This window comes from Acipenser ruthenus, chromosome 23, assembly GCF_902713425.1.
Source record: "Acipenser ruthenus chromosome 23, fAciRut3.2 maternal haplotype, whole genome shotgun sequence".
Lineage (NCBI taxonomy): Eukaryota > Metazoa > Chordata > Actinopteri > Acipenseriformes > Acipenseridae > Acipenser > Acipenser ruthenus.
Window position 1 is genome coordinate 21,249,579 of NC_081211.1, and position 22,362 is coordinate 21,271,940.

At 36.8% G+C, this 22,362-nt stretch overlaps 2 protein-coding genes across 3 annotated transcripts; both read right to left on the minus strand.

The window, feature by feature from the left end:
* Positions 1-297: 297 nt before the first annotated feature.
* LOC117412797 (uncharacterized) lies at positions 298-1,218 on the minus strand. Its single transcript, XM_034021372.3, has one exon. The coding sequence runs from the start codon at positions 1,216-1,218 to the stop codon at positions 436-438; it is 783 nt and encodes a 260-aa protein (XP_033877263.3). The 3' UTR covers positions 298-435.
* Positions 1,219-5,746: 4,528 nt separating this feature from the next.
* On the minus strand, positions 5,747-14,421 carry LOC117413502 (leukotriene C4 synthase-like). Of its 2 annotated transcripts, XM_034908408.2 has the most exons (6): positions 14,332-14,421; positions 12,846-12,925; positions 10,070-10,169; positions 9,517-9,587; positions 9,179-9,260; positions 5,747-7,610 (listed from the first exon to the last, which is right to left on the minus strand). In XM_034908408.2, exons 2-6 carry the CDS (start codon positions 12,901-12,903, stop codon positions 7,457-7,459), a joined length of 465 nt encoding a protein of 154 aa, XP_034764299.2. In that variant the 5' UTR covers positions 12,904-12,925; positions 14,332-14,421; the 3' UTR covers positions 5,747-7,456. The 2 variants fall into 2 exon arrangements, with proteins under 2 accessions (XP_034764299.2, XP_058852792.1); XM_058996809.1 differs by lacking the exon at positions 14,332-14,421 and having other exon boundaries at positions 12,846-13,055.
* Positions 14,422-22,362: the final 7,941 nt, after the last annotated feature.

A 22,362-nucleotide genomic window follows, 5' to 3' on the forward strand; every position in this document is an offset into this window, starting at 1 on the left:
ACACCTTCAGGTTGAAATTCAAGTTCCAATCCTAAACCAGCAGTCCCCTTCACCGATAATATTTTTAAAAGCTAAATTAAACTGTGCTAATGTTACAAAACTAAGAAACAAACAACCCAAATGGTTAATACAAAGAACCAAAAATATTCCAAACAGGATTGTTATTTATCTTATAATAGTAACATTTTCATTCTTTTCCACAAATAATTGTGCTGATTGTATTTTGGTGTAACGTTTATTGATATGACCCCTAGTCTCACACCTCTCCATAAACACACAAATTTATAAGTGTGCTTCAAAGTAATGTTTATTACGATTTACCGGAACTAGACAGGACTGGACATCTATTTTTTTCAATTGGATGTGAAAGCCACAGGCTTCAGTCCTGTGATCACATAGTCTTAGTTTTGGAGAGGTGGAGAATCTATGCATATACTACAGTACATATGGCCTCCCACTAATGGGCTCAACAGTGGAGAAGCCAGGTGGTGTTGAAGCTCTTCGCACAGCCGCCTTCTCCTTCCTTGTTTCTGGAAACGTTCTGAGTTGAGCTGTGGAAGTGGTTGGTTCTGATGACTTGTGAGATTCCTTCTTGCCCTCTGCATTGTCTGGAATCAGCATGGGCTCAGTGGTGGTGTTTGTGGTGGTGGGGATGGAGGTTCTCCCCAACTCTTTCTGTGCCTCACCGGACTCTGCCACCAACATGGGCTCTGGGATGTTGGAAGCGGTGACGTTGGAGACTCTACGCACAGACTGGCGCCGCCTCGTGTCTCTGAATGCCTTGCGCTCCACCTCGTCCTCTAGGAGCTGCAGATGGGCAGTGCTCTCTGCCAGCATGTCCACCAGCAGCTCTGTGCGCACCTGCAGGTAGTTGTTCTCCTCCTCCAGGACTCGGTTCTTCTGCTTCAGATTCCGAAGGGCACGTTTGGACTTGCTGGGTCTCTCCCCTCCCTCTGATATCCACTTACCATTTTTGAAGGTGAGCTTCGTCCCGCCGAGGTTGAGTGCAGGAGGCCCAGGTTCCAGGCCCAGCTCTCCCGCTCGGGAGGTGTAATCCAGGATGTAGAGGGTGGAGAGGGAGGTGGCCTGTCTCCTAGGAGCCTTCTTCGGGTGGAAATTTGTGCGGAGACTATCAAACTCAACTGGCAAAGGATGGCTATAATTAGTTGAGGAGACAATACCGCACACCTTTGCCAGAAGATCCTTGAGGAAGTGCATGCTTTATCCAACGGCAAGCTGCTCAACTGTGGAAATATAAACCCAATCTATCACTGTCTGCTGTCTGCTAAATAGGACTCTTAAGGTGTATAATCTAACCCCCCTCCTCTCCCCTCTCTTCCCGTCCCAGGAATAACGGTTTAATTCTGCATACCAGCCAGACCCTAGCACGAGATCTCTATGCAGGCAGATGTGTTGCGTTGTCAGTAAAGTGATTGACAGACTTTAATTTACAGTATTACCTAAATAAAAAGGTGCTTCGCAGATTACCTAATCAATTACTGTTATTGTCGTTGCTACAGAAACAGGGGTAGAACTTTCACAATCAAGTTCTCATTCCAGAAGACAATGGCCATACAGTATTCTGAATTCTAAAAAAAAAAACTTGGCAAAAGAGAGGCTTCATTTGTTTATTATATTCTTATTATCTTACTATTGTTACTTTTATAAAATATATATTTAATACTATACTATCTAAATAGCATTTCTGTTTTGTAATACAGTAATTGAGGCTCCAGATGTATATGTGTATGTTAAATATCTGTAGTAGTGTATGTATGTAATTTGAAAACTTAATCAAAATGTTTAAACAGAATAGCAAGTCTTGTTATCAAAAGAGTTCTATTTCCAGATGTGGGGTCCTATTTTATCTACTCTGTCTCCAGATGTGGTTCTGTTTTTATTGCAATCTGCCCCCTTTCCAGATGTGTTCTTTCTGTTTTATCTGCAGATGCCATATGACGAATCCATAAAATTCAGTAAGATTGCCAGGCAGATGGCTTGGCATTCAGTTACTGTACAAGTATGGAGTGATAGATTGTGATTTAGTATACAAACAGTAAAAACTAAATTGGGTGTGGCATTTAATCAATGGTGATGTTCTTTATCTGTGTTACAGTAATATTTAGCAAATGAGACCCTGTTTTCTATTATTATAGATAGATATTTTAATATATTAACTAACTATAAATACAAAATGAACATTTTATACACATTAGTAATTAGTTGCTCACAGTTAACTAAAAATGTTCCTCTCAAAATCAAGCATGACACAGGTTTGTAAAGAGAAAAATAAACTGCTACATGTCACAGAACTAGCAGGAAACAACTACTGTAGGTATGAGCTGGAGGAAAAATGTCTTACTCAGTCTAAACTCCCATTTGGCAAGTTTAACAATTCCCTCATGCACGACAGTACAGCAAGCTGAGCAGTACCCAAAGCCTCCTTGTGCTACAGCGCCACACAGTGGGAAATATGTGTACATGCGATACAAGGGCTCAAACTCCGCCCACTCTTGAGCACTGCACCTTAACACAATCAGTGACGTGATACACACTCTGCAAAGCCAATATAGCGTGTACATCAAACCAAACACATGAAAGTAAACATGGACAAGTCACTGGGACTGTATTGAAAAATGGGTTAAAATTGATTTAAGACGGAACCTGCTTTAAACCAATGCAGATCTTTGACCAGTAATAACGGAAAGTCACAGTCAAGCAGACAATGTGCATTGCCATTTCTGTAGACCCAATGTGGTTGGAAGACTACGTTCTTGATTATGTTTCAAGATTTAGTTTGCTTCTGTTTTGTTGTTTTCCAGCAGATGGCGCTCACAGCTTTAATATTTTTGGAGCTTTGAATCGGTTGTGGGGATAATCATGGAAATAGTCAGAGTTGGGGCAATTCGTTATTTACGCGTTAATGTAATAATATTACTTTTGTCAATAACGAGGTAATATAACGCGTTCAACTTCTGATGGGAGTAGTAATATTACAGTTACTTTTTGCAAAAAAATAAACGACCTCGTCTCGTGTCACGCGCATGTCCGCCCAGCAGCCACTTAGTCGACACTCAGTTCAAATGAATTTCAGTGAGGGTGGCAAATATGAGATTGCAGTCGGATAAGAAAGGAGGCCAGTTGTAATCTTTAAATCAACGTAACCTCGACAGTATTAACGTGTGGCAAAAAGGAGGTAGGTAGCATTAAACAAATAATGTATTTAGTCCCTTAACAGTCTTTATGATTATATACAGTACTGTGCAAAAGTTTTAGGCAGGTGTGAAAAAATGCTGTAAAGTAAGAATGCTTTCAAAAATAGACGTTAATAGATTATATTTATCAATTAACTAAATGCAAAGTGAGTGAGCAGAAGAAAACTCTAAATCAAATCCATATTTGGTGTGACCACCCTTTGCCTTCAAAACAGCATCAATTCTTCTAGGTACACTTGCACAAAGTCAGGGATTTTGTAGGCATATAGTCAGGTGTATGATCAAACAATTATACCAAACAGGTGCTAATGATCATCAATTCAATATGTAGGTTGAAACACAATCATTAACTGAAACAGAAACAGCTGTGTAGGAGGAATAAAACTGGGTGAGGAACAGCCAAACTCAGCTAACAAGGTGAGGTTGCTGAAGACAGTTTACTGTCAAAAGTCATACACCATGGCAAGACTGAGCACAGCAACAAGACACAAGGTAGTTATACTGCATCAGCAAGATCTCTCCCAGGCAGAAATTTCAAGGTAGACAGGGGTTTCCAGATGTGCTGTCCAAGCTCTTTTGAAGAAGCACAAAGAAACGGGCAACGTTGAGGACCGTAGACGCAGTGGTCAGCCAAGGAAACTTACTGCAGCAGATGAAAGACACATCATGCTTACTTCCCTTCGCAATCGGAAGATGTCCAGCAGTGCCATCAGCTCAGAATTGGCAGAAAACAGTGGGACCCTGGTACACCCATCTACTGTCCGGAGACGTCTGGTCAGAAGTGGCCTTCATGGAAGACTTGCGGCCAAAAAGCCATACCTCCGACGTGGAAACAAGGCCAAGCGACTCAACTGTGCACGAAAACACAGGAACTGGGATGCAGAAAAATGGCAGCAGGTGCTCTGGACTGATGAGTCAAAATATTTGGCTGTAGCAGAAGGCAGTTTGTTCACCGAAGGGCTGGAGAGCGGTACACGAATGAGTGTCTGCAGGCAACAGTGAAGCATGGTGGAGGTTCCTTGCAAGTTTGGGGCTGCATTTCTGCAAATGGAGTTGGGGATTTGGTCAGAATTAATGGTCTCCTCAATGCTGAGAAGTACAGGCAGATACTTATCCATCATGCAATACTATCAGGGAGGCATCTGATTGGCTCCAAATTTATTCTGCAGCATGACAACGACCCCAAACATACAGCGAAAGTCATTAAGAACTATCTTCAGCTTAAAGGAGAACAAGGAGTCCTGGAAGTGATGGTATGGCCCCCACAGAGCCCTGATCTCAACATCATCGAGTCTGTCTGGGATTACATGAAGAGAGAGAAGTAACTGAGGCTACCTAAATCCACAGAAGAACTGTGGTTAGTTCTCCAAGATGTTTGGGCCAACCTACCTGCCGAGTTCCTTCAAAAACTGTGTGCAAGTGTACCTAGAAGAATTTATGCTGTTTTGAAGGCAAAGGGTGGTCACACCAAATATTGATTGGATGTAGATTTTTCTTCTGTTCACTCACTTTGCATTTTGTTAATTGATAAATATAAACTATTAACATGTCTATTTTTGAAAGCATTCTTACTTTACAGCATTTTTTCACACCTGCCTAAAACTTTTGCACAGTACTGTATATATATATACATATATATATATTATATATATATATATATATATATATATATATATATATATATATATATATATATATATGTGTGTGTGTGTATGTGTGTATATATATATATATATATATACACACATACACATACACAACGTATTACTCATGCACAACGAAAACAATGATTTAATGTCATACAAGACTTTGAAAGGCGCTTTATAAATAACAATAGATTTTGTGAAATTGATGTTCAAAACAATGTAATGTTAGGCACAAGTAAAGAACCCGCAGTTCTTACCTGCCTGTAAACTGACAATTCATGGTTGTACAGCTGCCTTGCTGTACCCGTCTGTAGACTGTTATGGGACTATAAACATTATTTATTTAATGCTACCTACCTCCTTTTCTCCACACGTTAATACTGTCGAGGTTATGCAATACTGTTGATTTAAAGATTACAACTGACCTCCTTTCTTCTCCGACTGCAATCTCATATTTGCCACCCTCACTGAAATTCATTTGAACTGAGTGTCGACTACAGTGGCTGGTGGGCGGACATGACATCACAGAAAGATGCGTTCTCGGTTATCTATCTGTCTGGTGCCTCTTATATCACACGAGTTCTAAAGGGATAGATTTTACTGTGGTCTAGACACATGCCTGGACACTGCTTATAAAAAAGTTTACACATAGTATATTTACTGTACATAAACAACGCTCCATAGGAAAAAAAACATTCTTAAGAAGACGTTTTGTTTTCACATTGAAGACAACATGCTTGCAGGCTGTTGGACAGGTTGCAGAGACCTTGTGGAATTCCTGCTCCCTGGATTTCAAGCCTTTGGATCACTCCTTGTGAGGCACCTGCCTTGTAGTCAGTAGTGTACACTCTAATATTACAGGACAAAAACATCACACTCCACCAATGAGACCCGGTTAGATTTTATTACACATTTTCTATGAGTTTATAATTAGTTAATACATTGTATGACCTGACAGTAAGGCCTTACCAAGTCTAGACTACCATTTTAATAGCTCTACTGCTAATACAAATGTTTACTCAGTGCATAAACTTCATTATAAAATGGCTTGGATAAATTAAGTGCTGTGATTGGCTGAACAAGATCACATGAACATGCGGTAATAATTGTCTTACCGCACGGCTATGACATCAAAGACCAACCAGATCTATTAATATTGCAGTGTTTCAATAACTCAGCATTTAAATAACTCAAAAATCTGTTTGTTTTTCATCTCTGTTACTAGGAATTACAGAAAAACTGGCAAATATACTGTGGTATTTATTTAGTCAGAGAACAGAACAAAGAAAACTGAGATTGCATTTTTGAGGAAATCTGTTCACTAACGATAAGGTTTTACAGAATTACAATGCTGGTGAAAGGTGGCTTTACGGGAAGCAAGTTCCTTGCCAAGTTGTTATTTTCTTTGTTCTGCAAATGTAGTTACTATCATGAACATTCAAATTAAAGTATGCAAATTACTAGTATGAGGTAAAACTATGCGAAACTACGTCAAGTAGATTAACTCTGTTATAGTTTTACCATAGAAATCTAATTGAGTGATTTTGAAAATAATGCTAAAATAATCATATACAAAATGTACATGTATATGTATTTGTTGTGTTCTTTTGAATTATTAGAATTTTCTTTTTTTGTATGGTGTCACATTCTTGATCAGGTCTCTGTTGAAAAGGAGATTTGAATCTCAATGGGACTTTCCTGGTTAAATAAAGGTTAAAAACTAATTTTAAAAAGAATACTGTCCCATATATAATGGATATACTGTGTATGTGTTTAAAATACAACAGAACTGAAGAACAGCGCATAAACTGCTAGTTAAAATACAGACACAGTATATATATATATATATATATATATATATATATATAAAGCTTTTTTAAAAAACGTACATAAAAAGGAGGCAGACTGCTCTTCTGAGTGAGTTTTGTGGATTATGATTGGAAATAACTTCAGATTTAGTTTTCTTAGTTTTTCTTACTGCTCGGTTTTATAATGTCTGCAGTCATACTTACTGGTTTTTATTGCAATATACAGGCAGTGGACAAAAAAATGAAACACCTGGGTAAATGAGGGACACCAAGTATATTGAAAGCAAGGGCTTCCACACAGGTGTGGCTCATGCGTTAATTAAGCAAATAACATCCCAGCATGCTTAGGGTCATGTACAAAAATGCTGGACAGGCCTGGTTGCCTATAATTATGGCTAGCATGGCTGCAAGAGGAGACCTCAGTGACTTTGAAAGAGGGGTGATTGTTGGGGCGCGCTTGACAGGAGCTTCAGTGACCAAGACAGCTCAACTTGCTGATGTTTCACGAGCAACGGTGTCTAAGGTGATGTCGGAATGGAACTCTGAGGGAAAGACATCAGCAAAGGGTAACAGTGGGCGGAAGCGCATACTCCAGGATCATGATATCTGTGCATTAATTCGAAGTGCAAGGCAAAACAGGCGAGCAACTGCTGAAGAGCGGCTTACAAGCTCCTAGTTAAAACACACAGACACAGAGGTTATATAAAAAAAAAATGAAAACAAAAACGCAATAATATTTCTGAGTGATTTCAGTCAACTGTAACACAGCACCCACTACCCAGTCCTCCTAGAATGGGATCCAATACGATCGGAGGAAGACTTTCAGTCCCTGAAGAAAAGCTACTCCGAAATAAATTTTGCTCAGGTCGCTGAGGACCCCCACTGTGGAGAAACCAATCAGAAGCCAGAGAACCCGAGCACTGAAGTACATTGGAGCCAGCCTGCGGACACAAGACACACAGAGAAGAGGATGGTTAGGGAGTAGAACATGGGACTGTAGTGCCAAAAGCACAAAGTTCAAAGACTGGCTTGGGAATTGTGACATTACAAGTGTCCCTTTCACTACAAACAGTTCTACTGTAATTAAGCAGTTTAAAGTTTATTCTGTTGTTCTAGATCATTGTTTAAATTCCATTCCTTATGATTTCTTTGGAGCTACCCTTTGAATATACACAAAGTTGCCAGCAATGTGCATGTTTGTTTTTGCAAATGTTTTGAGTTTATGCTTAAGATAATGCACTAAGATAATAACCACAACCACCTCCGGTACAGGGGACATTACAGACCCACGAGGCGGGGGGGGGGGGGGGGGGGGGTTCGTGATAAGGCTTGATTAAATCAATTAGGCAGGGGAAGAACAGAAACACATCATTTGTTAATGCTAGTATGAAAATAAATACATTATTATATCAAACTATTATAGTAATTACTGTAAGTATGAAAAAAGAATCTTAGTGCCACTGAAAGTACAGGTATTATAGTGCTCCCTCGCTATAAGGCTCTCGGTTATAACGCACCTACAACATGTCCCCCAATTCCCTATACTAGTGATTCATGCAATATTTCTACAGTAAATACAGTACCGGTGTTGTTCAAACTGTAAACAACTTCTCAGTCTAACCTCCGTTTCTGCCTCTCCTTTTTGATACAGTATCTGAACTTTAGAAAAGCTGTACTGACACGTTATAACACAGACATCTTATTCAGCATTTGTTTTATAACTAAATAAACTTTTTTTTTTTTGTAAAAAATATAGCATGGATTACTGCTTTCCCTTATTCATAAAGATCAACCCCTACACCCAAGCTTTAGTAGCCCAGGCCGCAACAAACTGGTGTTTATAGTGAAGGGATATCCTAACACCTTGTAGCCTCTTCAAAAATAAATAGATAACTGGCATAAAAAGACAATGTCATCAACCAGTCCAAAATATATGCTTTGCTCTTATTAGGACTAAAGTCATTGTATTTTGTATCTTGCTCTTAATTGTACTGTAATTCTTGATATGTATTTTTTGTATACAACTGTAAGTTATATCTTTATAAAGGCAGTTGTTACTTAAAGGATGCCTTTCCCTTGTGTTATTTAACCACAGGTTAATAATTACCACAAGGTTCCCAGTGGATATGCAGTAGTTTAGGAATATTACCTCACTAGCTACTACAAATATGCTTAGAGGGATTTGACACTTTGACAGATGAAACTTTCATTCTATGCTGACCATTAAAGCCACAAGCCTGTAATAACTGACCTAAGAACATAAGAAAAGTTTGGGAACACGAAAAGGCCATTTGGTCCATCAGGGTTCATCCTCGTTAGCACACCATTCTCCCCTATTGGGGGGGGGTGGGGGGGGGCGGGGGGTCTACGTTAAAAGCACAGAATCTAGTCTTTTTTAAAATGTTCCCAGTGTTTTAGACTTGACTTTGATTGTTCCAATTCAGTCATAGGTAACACTTGGTAAGAATGACTGTCCTCACAGCTAGTGCTGAAGAACGGAAGTCATTACCTCCCCTGAGAAGACTGGGCGTAGCCATGGAAGTATTGGTATCTGCCATACAGGTAGAGAAGTCCACAGAGAGGTGCAACAACTTGGAAAAGAAACAAGTTAAATAGCAGCTTTAGATTACTGATTTTATTATTATATTGATACATTTTGCAAGTATAGGATACACCATATATAACTTTGTACACCCAACACTTGACAGTTTCTTAGAACACTTATAAAACTCTTATAAAACGTCTCCCTGCTAAGTTGTGTTTAATGAGCCTGTTTCTGTAATTGCAGAATTTGCTATGGTTGTGCTCTCACATCTTTTTCCAGTGTGGCTTACACAGGATGCTTACCTTGGCTAAAATAGAGGCTAGCCACCCAGAGCATGGAGACGAAGAGTGGAAAATATTCTGCACAGTTCACCCTGAAAAAACAGTAACAAAAGCACTAAACACTATTAGATGTGATCAGTGATAATCCACAGTAGTGTAATTGAAATGCATGGATGTAGTCTAGGAATGTACTATGGAATGATTAGGCTGTCTGGCCCAGGAGTTCACTTTCTGCTTTCATTCCATCCCTGCATATCCTATACACCCCCTCACCATAGAAAATGCGCCTGGTAGTTTACAGCATCGGAAATAATTTAACAGAGGCTTGATATGTTTGGGACTGCAGACGGTGGCCTTAACATCGAGAATGACTTTACCTTGCCGTCTATAGGAGCAAATCAAAAAGTGGAGTTACTTCAAACCCCCCAGTTTGAAGCACTGCCGTATAATAATTTGACCGAATTGTTTATATACAAGCCAACCTGTAGCTGGACATTGTTTTTCTGCTAATAACACAAAGACTTACAAAAACACCACAACACTGGTATAGAGAGGAAGCCAAGGAAAGGCTTACTGTGCTCTGTAGACTCTCTCAAACTCCGGGGGCCCTGCAATGGACGGAGGAGACACAGAATATTTCCGCCTGGCATTGATCACTTGGAGGGAGAAGTAGGCTGGAACAAACAAGATGTGTTATACTTTGACACACTTCGTACCCGGATTGCGATTTCATAATTTGATGGTTAAATTATATATCCATTGTGGTGAATACATCCAAGTCCATAACGCATTACAGATGGGAGGTTGATCCCAAACAGTGTATAGAGGGTTTGCGTAGTGTAGTAGGTTCCTGGAGTGGGATGACTCTTTTAGCGAGGCTAGCTCACTTTAGATATTTTTTTTGTTTTCTTTATTAAATCTGACACTAGGGCTAACATTGCTGGTACCCTAGTGGCAGCCCCTGTATGTTATTAAATCTGCGTGCCTGTGTGGCGTATCAACACCCAATGCTCTGTGTCTGCCTCAGTATTGTTCAGCGATGACCCACACATGTAACAACCCCCCCCCCTTACATGCCTGAATTGTTGCTTTGTTAAAATGTGAAAAGTCTAGGAAACGTCTGAGAGCTTTAACAGATGATTACCAGGAAATTACTTTGTGTAATAAATCCAGATAGTTCAGTAATACAGTGCTGTATAGTAACAGTAACAAAAAGATGAGACAAACATGTTGGTCCTGGTCTACTGGCTAGCTGCCTTTAAAACACAGCAGATTAGTTCTGTGTGTCCCCGAGATGAACCATATGAACTATTGCACCGATATTATTTGCATAGATTACAATTAGCATTAAGACAAAACCCAAATGACATTTTGGGGGGTTATCTGATCAAACGTCAATCTTACGTCAATCTTGCTTATCTTATATTTTCAACCAGCCTCCAGCCACAAAACAGTAAAATTATTATTATGATGATGATGATGATGATGTGTAATTCTGGGTGCTAGGCATGTATTTTCCAAGATACAGTACATGGTAAACTTGAACATCCGGTGTTTAGTGAAAATGATACCCTTAGTTAATTGCACCATATAGTTATACAATACAATAGAGATTTATAAATTGTCTTCCGTGAAACACCTCAAAGCACCTTTAATTGAAGCCTCCCAGAGAACAGCAAGAGCACTGTGAGCATAGCTAGTTCACATGTAGTTATATTAGACAGGCTGTACCTGCTTGAGCCCATTGTGTTGATGAGTACTGTAATGAACTGCTTGAAAATCGAGGTTTTAAAACCACAAGAACATTTCTTAAGGGAGGAGGTTTTAGAAATGAGCATAGGAGTGTTCAACCTTAATCTGTGATTATTTCCCTGTTGAGGAGTTGCATACTGTTTTCATAGCAGCCTTTATAGTATCATAAGCATTATCATACAAGGCTGTTCAGTTCCAGGACTTGGGATTCTCCAAGTTCAGAATCAACGTAAATATAGAGAAAAATGCACCAGTGAAATGCAAAAAATAAAAAGCAATTAAAACAACATTTGAAGCTACTTCCTCCTTAACAAAATGTTGATGCTAAGAAGTATCCCTTTAATTATGTTTTTTGTTACTCATGCAAACAACTTTTGGGATTTCTAATCTTACAGTTTTTTTTAGGGCAGAATTTAAAGAAAAGAGGTACTTTTGCTTCCTTTGGGGCTTTTCTACTACATTATGAGGAAGGTCATGTAAATTTAAGTTTGCTGATTTATATAATAAATAAAGGAGCGAACAAGGAACAGCTTCTCTCTTGTGTCGATGAGAACAGTTTAGTAAATTTACAAGACGCACAGTACTGTACGAAAACTGTACTTAAAGCACATTTTAAAATAGTACTGTACTGTGCTCATTTTATGTTCTGCACTTGACATGACACCATTAACAATGAATACAGGTTAACCATTTTGTGATTTAATCTAATAAAATCACAGGCAGAAGACACAGGTACAGTAGGAACAACAACAACAACTTTCTTTTGTGATCATATTACAGTGCACTTGACAACTGAATTGTCCACAGACTATTTGTACATTTATTTTTAAGTTTGCGATATTTATGCCAATACTCTCTTTGCTAGGCATGATTTTACACACACACACACACACACACATATATATATATAACAGTGAGTTGTTGTTTTTTTTAAAAGCGCACACTCTACATTCGCTGACATGAATCCGTATTGGATTCTGCAGCACCCTTGACCACCAGTTGTTACAGATACAAGGGATGTACGTTACATACACGCAACGGAGCAGATCGCCTCCTATGGATTTTACCAGTGTTAACTTCTGTAAAAGTACCCTTATTATTTTCTCCATATACTTCAGATCTTCACTAAAACCTGTCAATCACTGAACATGTTTCAGAGGTTTTGCCATTAATTGTGATAACTTTAGTTTTATTCCTTGTTTCTTCAGCTGTACAATGACTGAATGGGCGGAGGTAAGCTATGCAGATTGCAGGCGAGTTGGATCAGACCCTAATAATGGTCAGTTTTAACAGGGAATCAGAAAGACTCAAAGGAAAAGTGGCAACCCAAACAACATACAAAAACAAACCCCTCAATTTAAGTAGGCGTGGCTTTAACAATTTATAATAACGTTTTATACGCAGTATATATTTATATAAATTTTGATTTTTGGACGCAAACAATTGTTCTTAGACAGAATTTGTTTTTATTCCAGATTTTTTTTTTTTTTTATGGTTACCTGGTAATTGTAGGCGGAATAAAATGCACAGATTTGAAATTCATATTCATTAATATTCTAAAGCTATGCATTTACAAAGAGAAAACAGTAGATTTTTACCTTGCTCCATTGCGCCTAACACCGTTACAGCAGCCACATACACCATCTGATCCAACATAATTCACTTTGTAGTTGAACTTCTGAGAACAAATGGAAAATATATCAGCTTCAACTATTAGTCACTAGATGATTTAAGAACAAGCCTGAGGGGATCTCCGCTCATCTGTTTCAATCGGCTAAGTGACGATATTATGAGGGTGCCTCCTCCAGGTTGCAGAATTTTAACATAGCGGTAGTGTTTGTTTTTTTTTGTTGTTGTTGTTTTGCCTCAACCATGAACAAGCAGGTTTCCAGCAGGGGTCGCATGCAGCCTATACACTCCATTCGTAAACTTGGTAATTTGACACATTTAAACCTTTTGGTACACCGTTTACTGCGGTGTCATTAACAAACCAGCACCATGGGGTGGTGTGTTTGGTTTTTCAGCAATTCATTTTAGTAAATGTTACAGTGTACTCCTGTATTATTTCTGTAACTTTAGTTACCTTGTCTGTATTTCTATTATCACCATTATATCATTTATATATGTAACTGTATTTAAATTATATATATATATATATATATATATATACCTACATTGCTAAATCATTCTTAACACATCTGTATTTTAACAAGACTAACCAAATTATTTTTGATGTAATGAAATAGTGCTGACGCCCATTCACAACTCTATAACAGAATCATCTGAAACCAGGTAATTTATGTATAGAATGTTTGTTTGTTTTTCTTTTGATTTGTTTTATCTCAATTAAATATGAATAAATATAACATACATAGGCTACTGTAGTTTATGTAAAAGCCTATACATCGGCACTAGAACGAAGAAAATACAATTTACTTATCATTTTGCTTATAAAAATTAACATTACATACAGTATAGGAAATGTTCAAAACAACACGTAAAAAACGAATGGAGCCGTGGTAAATGGCAGCTGAAATGATTTCCTTAAGCTTGCATTCACACTGCCCAGCTGTCTTGGTGCAATATCCACCCAAGCTAGCAAATACAAGCATGCTTAAAATATACGTTTTAAAAATTAAACCCTGCACCAAAAGAAAGCATGTCTTCAGCTGAGCAAGTAACTGATTTGACTTCGACTGATATGGAGACAGACAGGTAATAAAACATGCCAAGCAGTTTGGCGACAAGGAGGATAAAACACAATGTTTCTGAAACATGGTATTCAAATAAGTATTACAAATATTCAAATTATTATTAATAATAATAATAATAATAATAATAATAATAATAATAATAATAATAATAATAATAATAATCATCATCATCATACAAGCCGTTCCCATGATTATATGTTTGTGTGAGGTTCAGAAAGTGCTGGTTAAATTATTTTTAAAGGTGACGTTAGAGAGCAGATAGTATTTTGGTAAGTTCTTACACAGCATGTATTAATTTTAGTACGAGACAGTTAATTTGTTATTATTATTATTATTATTATTATTATTATTAACAATAATATGCACAGACCTATCACTTGTCGTTTTGTAAAATGTCTTTATGATGAAGCTCCATATTCAAACGAAAGACAATACATGGCTTTGCATTTGTAGATCTATTGTAGTAAATAACACATTTGTTGTAGTGCAAAACTAGTCTGTATTTGTAAAGAACTGTAGTGCTGACATAAAAAATCAACGTCACCAGCTTAACTGCATTAACCTTAAAAAAACCACACTTCCTGTGTACTTTTATTTACATTTAAAAAACGAAGTCTCTAACGTGCCCCAGCAAGTATTAGTTCCTCTCTTTGTTTACAAAATGTTTTTAAAAAGAAGAAAAAAAAAACTTAATAATGTAGGTTAGGAAACATCAATAATAATGTTGTTTTTATAAGCTCTGTAAAAAAAAAAAAAAAAAAAAAAAAAAAAAGTCATCAATGGAATATAATGCCATGGCTAAACATTTCATAAATAAAGTAAATTGACAGCAAAAATACGAGCATTCCACTGCTGTTTTAACACGATAGTACATTTAGATCAATGCAAGGAGAAAAGTTACCGACCACTTAGAAGTGTCGTTTCCACACTGGAAGTGAAGTATAATCAATTCAGAGAAGGCCCTTCTGTTAAAAGCTAATCTGGTTTATTAAGCTTTCTCCAATCACTTTACAGGACTAGAGAATTTGCTCAAAAGGGATAATCAAAATTTAAACATATAAAAAGTGGCATTCAACCTACTATCAGTGGTATACATATAATATAATCATCTGCAATACTGAACATCCTTCCTATATATTGTGTATCTAATACATTATTGGTAGAGTTTAAAGTTACAGGACATAAATAACATTCTTACATTGTAATAACTGGGTAAATACCAATGGTTTCTGCTATTAAATGGTACCAAAGCTAGTTGATTCTAGCATATAACTGATAGATTGTGACAAAGGCCTTCAAAAAGAATTGCCCTTCACTAAGAACCCATTCTTAAAGTAGATCCAGTTCTGATAATTTTCCCAATAGACAGTAACATGAACAGCAAAAATATTGATACACAGACTACATCTTTACTGTGCATTGTTGGAAGCATTTCTTTATACACGTGAGCCAGTGAAGTAACAACAAACTGCACAGGAGGTTATCCTTCAAGGGAAACCATTGCTGATAGAAAGTATTTCCTTTAAACGTTATCACAGATCGCTGACTTTGCTGATATTCAAACTCTACAACAACATGTTTACGTGTTGCATGGGCTGATGCTTTGAGAGGGTTCTGTATTGTTCCATTTTTTTTGTGTAAACGTGAGGATTATTTATGCAACCTTGTAGAGTCTGGGCAATCAATCCTCTTCTAGTATAGGATAATAATGAAAACTTTGCTCATTTGTATGGTTTTGTCTTGGTAGTATTTTGTTCATTAACTTTCACTTCATTATTATTACTACAATATATGATTTGTTCCACAAAAGTAAAAATACAAGCAGGCTAAGCACCTTTTGTGTTTGCAGCACCCAACACCAGCGTCACCCTATATAAAAGCATAGAGGTCAAATAAGTATTTGAAATACAAAAACACATGTGAATGATTTTCAATGGCATTACAAAGATTTATCTGGTATAGTTTGTATAAGTATTTTAAAGTTATTTACTGGATAATTAACTTTACATTTAACCCTTAACATACTACGCATTGGCTAAACCCAATTAAAACTTACATGGTCTCACACTGTTATGGAATTATGTAGTCACTGTAGACTGAACAGAAAATCCCAGGGTTTGCTTAATTACCAGAAAGCCAGATTCAGATTAGAAAGAAAACTGTTAGGCTATACAAATTGGTTATATTTTTCAACTACAGTGGTTTAGGACAAGAAAGTAGTGGTCTAGTGAATGCAGAAGATACAGTATTACTATTATTTCTTTATTTAGCAGACGCCTTTATCCAAGGCAACTTACAGAAACTAGGATGTGTGAACTATGCATCAGCTGCATAGTCACTTCTAACAACGTCCCACCCAAAAGACAGAGCACAAGGAGGTAACGTGACTTGCTCAGGGTCACACAGTGAGTCAGTGGCTGAGCGGGGAATTGAACCAGGGACCTCCTTGTTACAATCCCTTTTCTTTAAACCACTGGACCACAGCCTCCAGTATCTGGTCATGATGTTTTATCATTTTGGACAGGACTAAACATTTTCTTAGAAAACTCATTTTACTGACTTTTCCCCATTCCCTGGCACAGTGAAACCTAGAGAAAAATGCAGACAATGATATATGTTCTTCATTTAAAGAGTTGACTAGTGTAGTATATTCAGGAGAGTTTATTAAGTGTACTCACTGGGCCACCTGCCTTTGCATCAGTGTGTAATGGTTTCTTCAGGAACAACATGGTATGACACTTTCGAATAGTAATACAGACCTAATTAAAAAAACACACAAACACACTCTACTATTCTAAATGACTGTATTTAACCATTTTTCTTTTCTTCTAGTATAGGATAATAATGAAAACTTTGCTCATTTGTATGGTTTTGTCTTGGTAGTATTTTGTTAATTAACTTTCACTCCTTTCTCAGGCCGATGTGCAGACATACGAACTTGGACAGGAGTGGCTGCTGTGCTACCGTTTAAAGTACAAAATTCACAATTTATCCAAACTTTTTCAAATCTAATTTCGTTCTGCTGATAGAGCATACTGATCAAGGCATTCTGTTCTCATGAATGCATTTCATTTTCCATTACTAAAGCCTTTTTTCAATATTAGATCAATGACCTCCCTCATACCCAGCTTCCTGTAGCTTCTTCCTTCCCCTGTTTCCACCTCCTAAGATTTGGTGTGGTTTCAATCTCTTCATGACCTCTAAAAAGACAAGCATATTGCCTCATTTGAACAGTTCACACATAAACTGTAAGAGCTGAATATCCAAAATGTATTCCACCATTTTTCCTTGTCTTTTCTAGTCACCCTCTTTTGGATGCACCAGACATGGGCTGATTCAGCAAAAAAATTCTTCCGCACTTTAATCTGGTTTTGGGCCAGGTTGGCCCTCTTCTGGGCAACTATCTTGGAAATGAGTGGAAAACTGAAACCTGGAAATAAGAACATTGACACTCACTACTTCATACAACATTGCTTCACCTTGGGAACTATATACTGTTGAAATCTAATTTTTAAATATGTTTAAGTACGTGTCATTGATATCTACAAGTATGCAGGGATGTGCCTACATTCTAAACACTAAAAAACCCTCAACTTCCTACATCAAATATGCTTGTTTTGATTTTTAACTTGAATTAATGGGTTCTCAATGTAAAATATAAAAACACACCCCTTTACAGATTTAACTGGTATAATTTTAATAAATGTGAAGTCATTAATTGGATAACTAACTATCTATAAAGCTTTGTTTTTGTGATTTGTAATGTTGTCACCAATAGGCACTGAGTTGTAAAAGAGAGCAGGAGTGTGTGGAATATTTTGTTGGTTTCAGATCAGTTCATTGGAAGGTGGTGTCAAATTCATAAAATAAAAATAAAAAATTGCAAGGCAGTGTTAAACATCAGGGGCATAGTAAGTAAATCTAGCTTCATCCCACAGCACAGAGGAGTTCCAGCAGCAGTTATGATTGGTTATATTAATCTCTGCTGCACCTCACTGAACAGGGATCTTGGATAATAAGAGATGACTTGAAGTTTCCACAAGCATTAAAATTCATCAAAAAATGAATATATGCTTCAAAATTCATCAAAAAATGAATATATGATTCCACATGAACTCACTAGGGCAGCCTTATAGGGCCTGAGGTCAATGTCATATGGAGAGGCTTAAACATTTCATCGCTTGCAAGGTATTCCATGGGTACCCAAGACCATAAACCAATTCAAAAGTTTATTTATTTTTTGTTTAAAACAGCAGAATGCTTAAGCATTCTCCTAATTGTCCCTTTTTTATTATTGTGTACATCATTACTATATATTTGTTTTCCATGCCAACCTGTTATTAAATACTATAAAACATTTTAAATCCACCGTTCATCTGTACTGCACTTTAGATATAAGTTTGCATGATCGGCATCCGTGTTAACCTAGATGCATAAATTAATAAATGTTTAGTGGAAAAAAATGCATGGTAGCACCAAAATGATTAAAAAAACACTACATAACATGCACAATGCATGTAGATAGTCATCTATCTATTATTCCCTTACTACTGTACTTGGTTTTTAAGTATATCAACTTGGGCCCATTCATTTTGTCAAATGTGAAGACAAAACACAAAAATAGACTTGCAGTGTTATGCACTGATTTTCAGAACCTTGTTACTGACAGGGCTTATCACCAGGATACTGCAGTTCAACATCTTGCTAGTTTCCTTCCTTTTTCTAATTATTTTTATTTTAGCAGATGCCTTTATCCAAGGCGACTTACAGAGACTAGGGTGTGTGAACTATGCATCAGTTGCAGAGTCACTTACAACTACGTCTCACCCGAAAGATGGAGCACAAGGATGCCTAATTATCACTTTGCTGTTTTTTTAAGGTCAATGCTGTCTTAATCACATATCTTTTAATTTGACCATATCCTTGATCCCTTTTTTGTATAAAAGCATTTACATTGAAAATGTTTACCAAATAAGTGTTTATTCAATATTTACTTTAAAATATCAAAATTATTACATTTATTGGGTTTGCAGGTGTATCACTGGGCAAGTTTAGGGAAAAGCGCACACATTTTCCAGTCTTTTACTATCATTAGAACAAACTGGGCATGGTCCTAGATGCAATGTCCTATTGTAAGTGACTCTGCATATAATGCACAGTTCACAGCCTACCTCTGTAAAGCGCTTTGCGATAGTGGTCCACTGTGAAAGGCACTACATAAAATAAATATATTATTATTACTACAATATATGATTTGTTCCACAAAAGTAAAAATACAAGCAGGCTAAGCACCTTTTGTGTTTGCAGCACCCAACACCAGCGTCACCCTATATGAAAACATAGAGGTCAAATAAGTATTTGAAATACAAAAACACATGTGAATGATTTTCAATGGCATTACAAAGATTTATCTGGTATAGTTTGTATAAGTATTTTAAAGTTATTTACTGGATAATTCACTTTACATGTAACCCTTAACATACTACGCATTGGCTAAACCCAATTAAAACTTACATGGTCTCACTGTTATGGAATTATGTAGTCACTGTAGACTGAACAGAAAATCCCAGGGTTTGCTTAATTACCAGAAAGCCAGATTCAGATTAGAAAGAAAACTGTTAGGCTATACAAATTGGTTATATTTTTCAACTACAGTGGTTTAGGACAAGAAAGTAGTGGTCTAGTGAATGCAGAAGATACAGTATTACTATTATTTCTTTATTTAGCAGACGCCTTTATCCAAGGCAACTTACAGAAACTAGGATGTGTGAACTATGCATCAGCTGCATAGTCACTTCTAACAACGTCCCACCCGAAAGACAGAGCACAAGGAGGTAAAGTGACTTGCTCAGGGTCACACAGTGGGTCAGTGGCTGAGCGGGGAATTGAACCAGGGACCTCCTTGTTACAATCCCTTTTCTTTAAACCACTGGACCACAGCCTCCAGTATCTAGTCATAATGTTTCATCATTCTGGACAGGACTAAACATTTTCTTAGAAAACTCATTTTACTGACTTTTCCCCATTCCCTGGCACAGTGAAACCTAGAGAAAAATGCAGACAATGATATATGTTCTTCATTTAAAGAGTTGACTAGTGTAGTATATTCAGGAGAGTTTATTAAGTGTACTCACTGGGCCACCTGCCTTTGCATCAGTGTGTAATGGTTTCTTCAGGAACAACATGGTATGACACTTTCGAATAGTAATACAGACCTAATTAAAAAAACACACAAACACACTCTACTATTCTAAATGACTATTTAACCATTTATCTTTTACAGATATCCTCTAGTTATTAAAGTATAAAATACTTACAAAAACATCTGAACAATGTACATATAAAAATAGGATCTATTTTTTCCCTGACCATGAGGGAATACATACTTTCAAAAAGGATAATAGTATTATTTATATATATATATATATATATATATATATATATATATATATATATATATATATATATATATAATGTGACACACACAGGGTGATTAAAAAGTAAGTTTGCCACATCATTTATGTGGTAAACTTATTTAATCACCCTGTATATAACACATAAAAAACAGTTTTCTACAAGGAGCCTCGACATATACAAGGATGAACAAAATACTAACAAGTGAAACTTGATTATAATGCCCCCCACCTCCCACCTTTTTTTTTTTTTTTTTAAACAAGCCTCAGTTAAACATCTTTTTAAATCTTATTTCCACCCATTAAATATAATTCCGGGGGGGGGGGGGGGGGGGGGGTTATATATATATATATATATATAAAACACGACTTATTACAAGTCATAACTAAAAGGAATTGTGTGTTCATAATTTAATAAGTAATACAGTTTAAAGTTGTTGATTTTTGAGACCTGAAATTATTTAACTTTAAAACTAAGGATGATACACAAAATAGTGCAATAGCTTTGCGCAGACAAAAACAAGTTTTTGAATTTCTCAATTGCACTTAAATTCTTGACTGGGGTATTTATTTGATGACAGTGTTTCAATAGCGGCACACCCTGCAGCTTCAACCAAATGGATACTTCAGCAGACTTACTAATAAAATACAGCTTCACAAACCGACTGTGGAAAAGTGCAAGTTACCATGCAACCAGGAGTACACTGACTACAATGTTTTCCATGAAAAACAGTTTCAGGGCATTAATACAGCACCCACTCGATATATCGCCGATGTCGGGGTCCAATATAAATCTGCTATATATCGAGCGCCGCGACATAGCAAGAGACCCATAGAAAAACAAATAGGCTGACAAATACTGTACAACCACTCCTTCATTTTATCGGGGGCATCAGGGTCCAGTATAAATCCTCTACGCAACCTGTTTCTTCTAATTTTTCATATAAAAAGCAGCACACCATTTTAATTTGTAGAGCAGAGTGTAATTGCTTCTAATCCAACTTCAGTCTCCAATTAATTTCATGAGTCTTCCTCTCCTTTCTGAAATGCACAAACCCACTACATTGAAAGAATCCATTCCCAACAAAGGACTGCCTTGTGACTTTTGCTAGTGCATTGCTTCCACACGTGAACACCTCGTTGGCTAAAATAAAAACCGCTTCAGCAAGTAGATATTTAATTTGCTTTGTGTTATTGGTCAATACATGTGTATGATAACAGTACGATATTAATGCTTTGTTTTTAATTGTTTTGTATATTGTTGTTTGTGGTGTTCAGTACGAAATAAAACGAAAAGTAATTCTAAGTGTCTATGTATATTGCAGCGAAGGCATACGCAGTTAGACAGTAAAAATAGGGAGCCAATTCCAGGACCGCGATATATCCGAATTCGCAGCATATCGAGGGGCGATATAACGAGGGGTGGGTGTAGTTAGTTTCTAGGTCCTGGTTAAAATACATTATAATATACTGATGGCTGCGTTATGTAATTTGTTAATGATGAATTATGATTGTAAATACTGTGGACACAATAAGCAAGTTTGTTCATTTAAATATGATTGCCATAAATAAATTCTAGTTTTGCTTATGATTACAATACATTTGTAGTAGTTCATTTTTTGTTTACGTAGTACATTTGTGTTGCAATCTCATTCCGTATATAGGAAGTATAGCGTGAATCCAGAACTACTAAACACTCAACATTGCTACCTTTAGAAATTCTAAAAGAAACTAAATACATTTAAATGAATACAGTGAATCTCTCGCAGGGTCTTCAATGTTAAAATGTTTGTCACTGAATTTATTACGTTTCTTTTACTACTTCTATAAAGTATGGTGTGCAGTGTCCACCTTTCACCCCATTTAATACATTTTCAAACTAAACTTTATTTTCAGAATTAAGAGAAATAACCTTGGAAGTCATGCAAGATATGTTTTGATCTTATTTAAATTTCTATTAAATAAATAAATAAATACCCCCCCCCCCC

Coding starts and splice junctions, on each gene's coding strand:
- LOC117412797 (XM_034021372.3), bottom strand. CDS start 1,218: ATGCACTTCCTCAAGGATCTTCTGGCAAAGGTGTGCGGTATTGTCTCC.
- LOC117413502 (XM_034908408.2), bottom strand. CDS start 12,903: ATGTTGGATCAGATGGTGTATGTGGCTGCTGTAACGGTGTTAGGCGCA. Junction 9,588..10,069: donor GAGAGAGTCTACAGAGCACA/GTAAGCCTTTCC, acceptor CTGTTTTTTCAG/GGTGAACTGTGCAGAATATT. Junction 9,261..9,516: donor TAGCCTCTATTTTAGCCAAG/GTAAGCATCCTG, acceptor TTCTTTTCCAAG/TTGTTGCACCTCTCTGTGGA.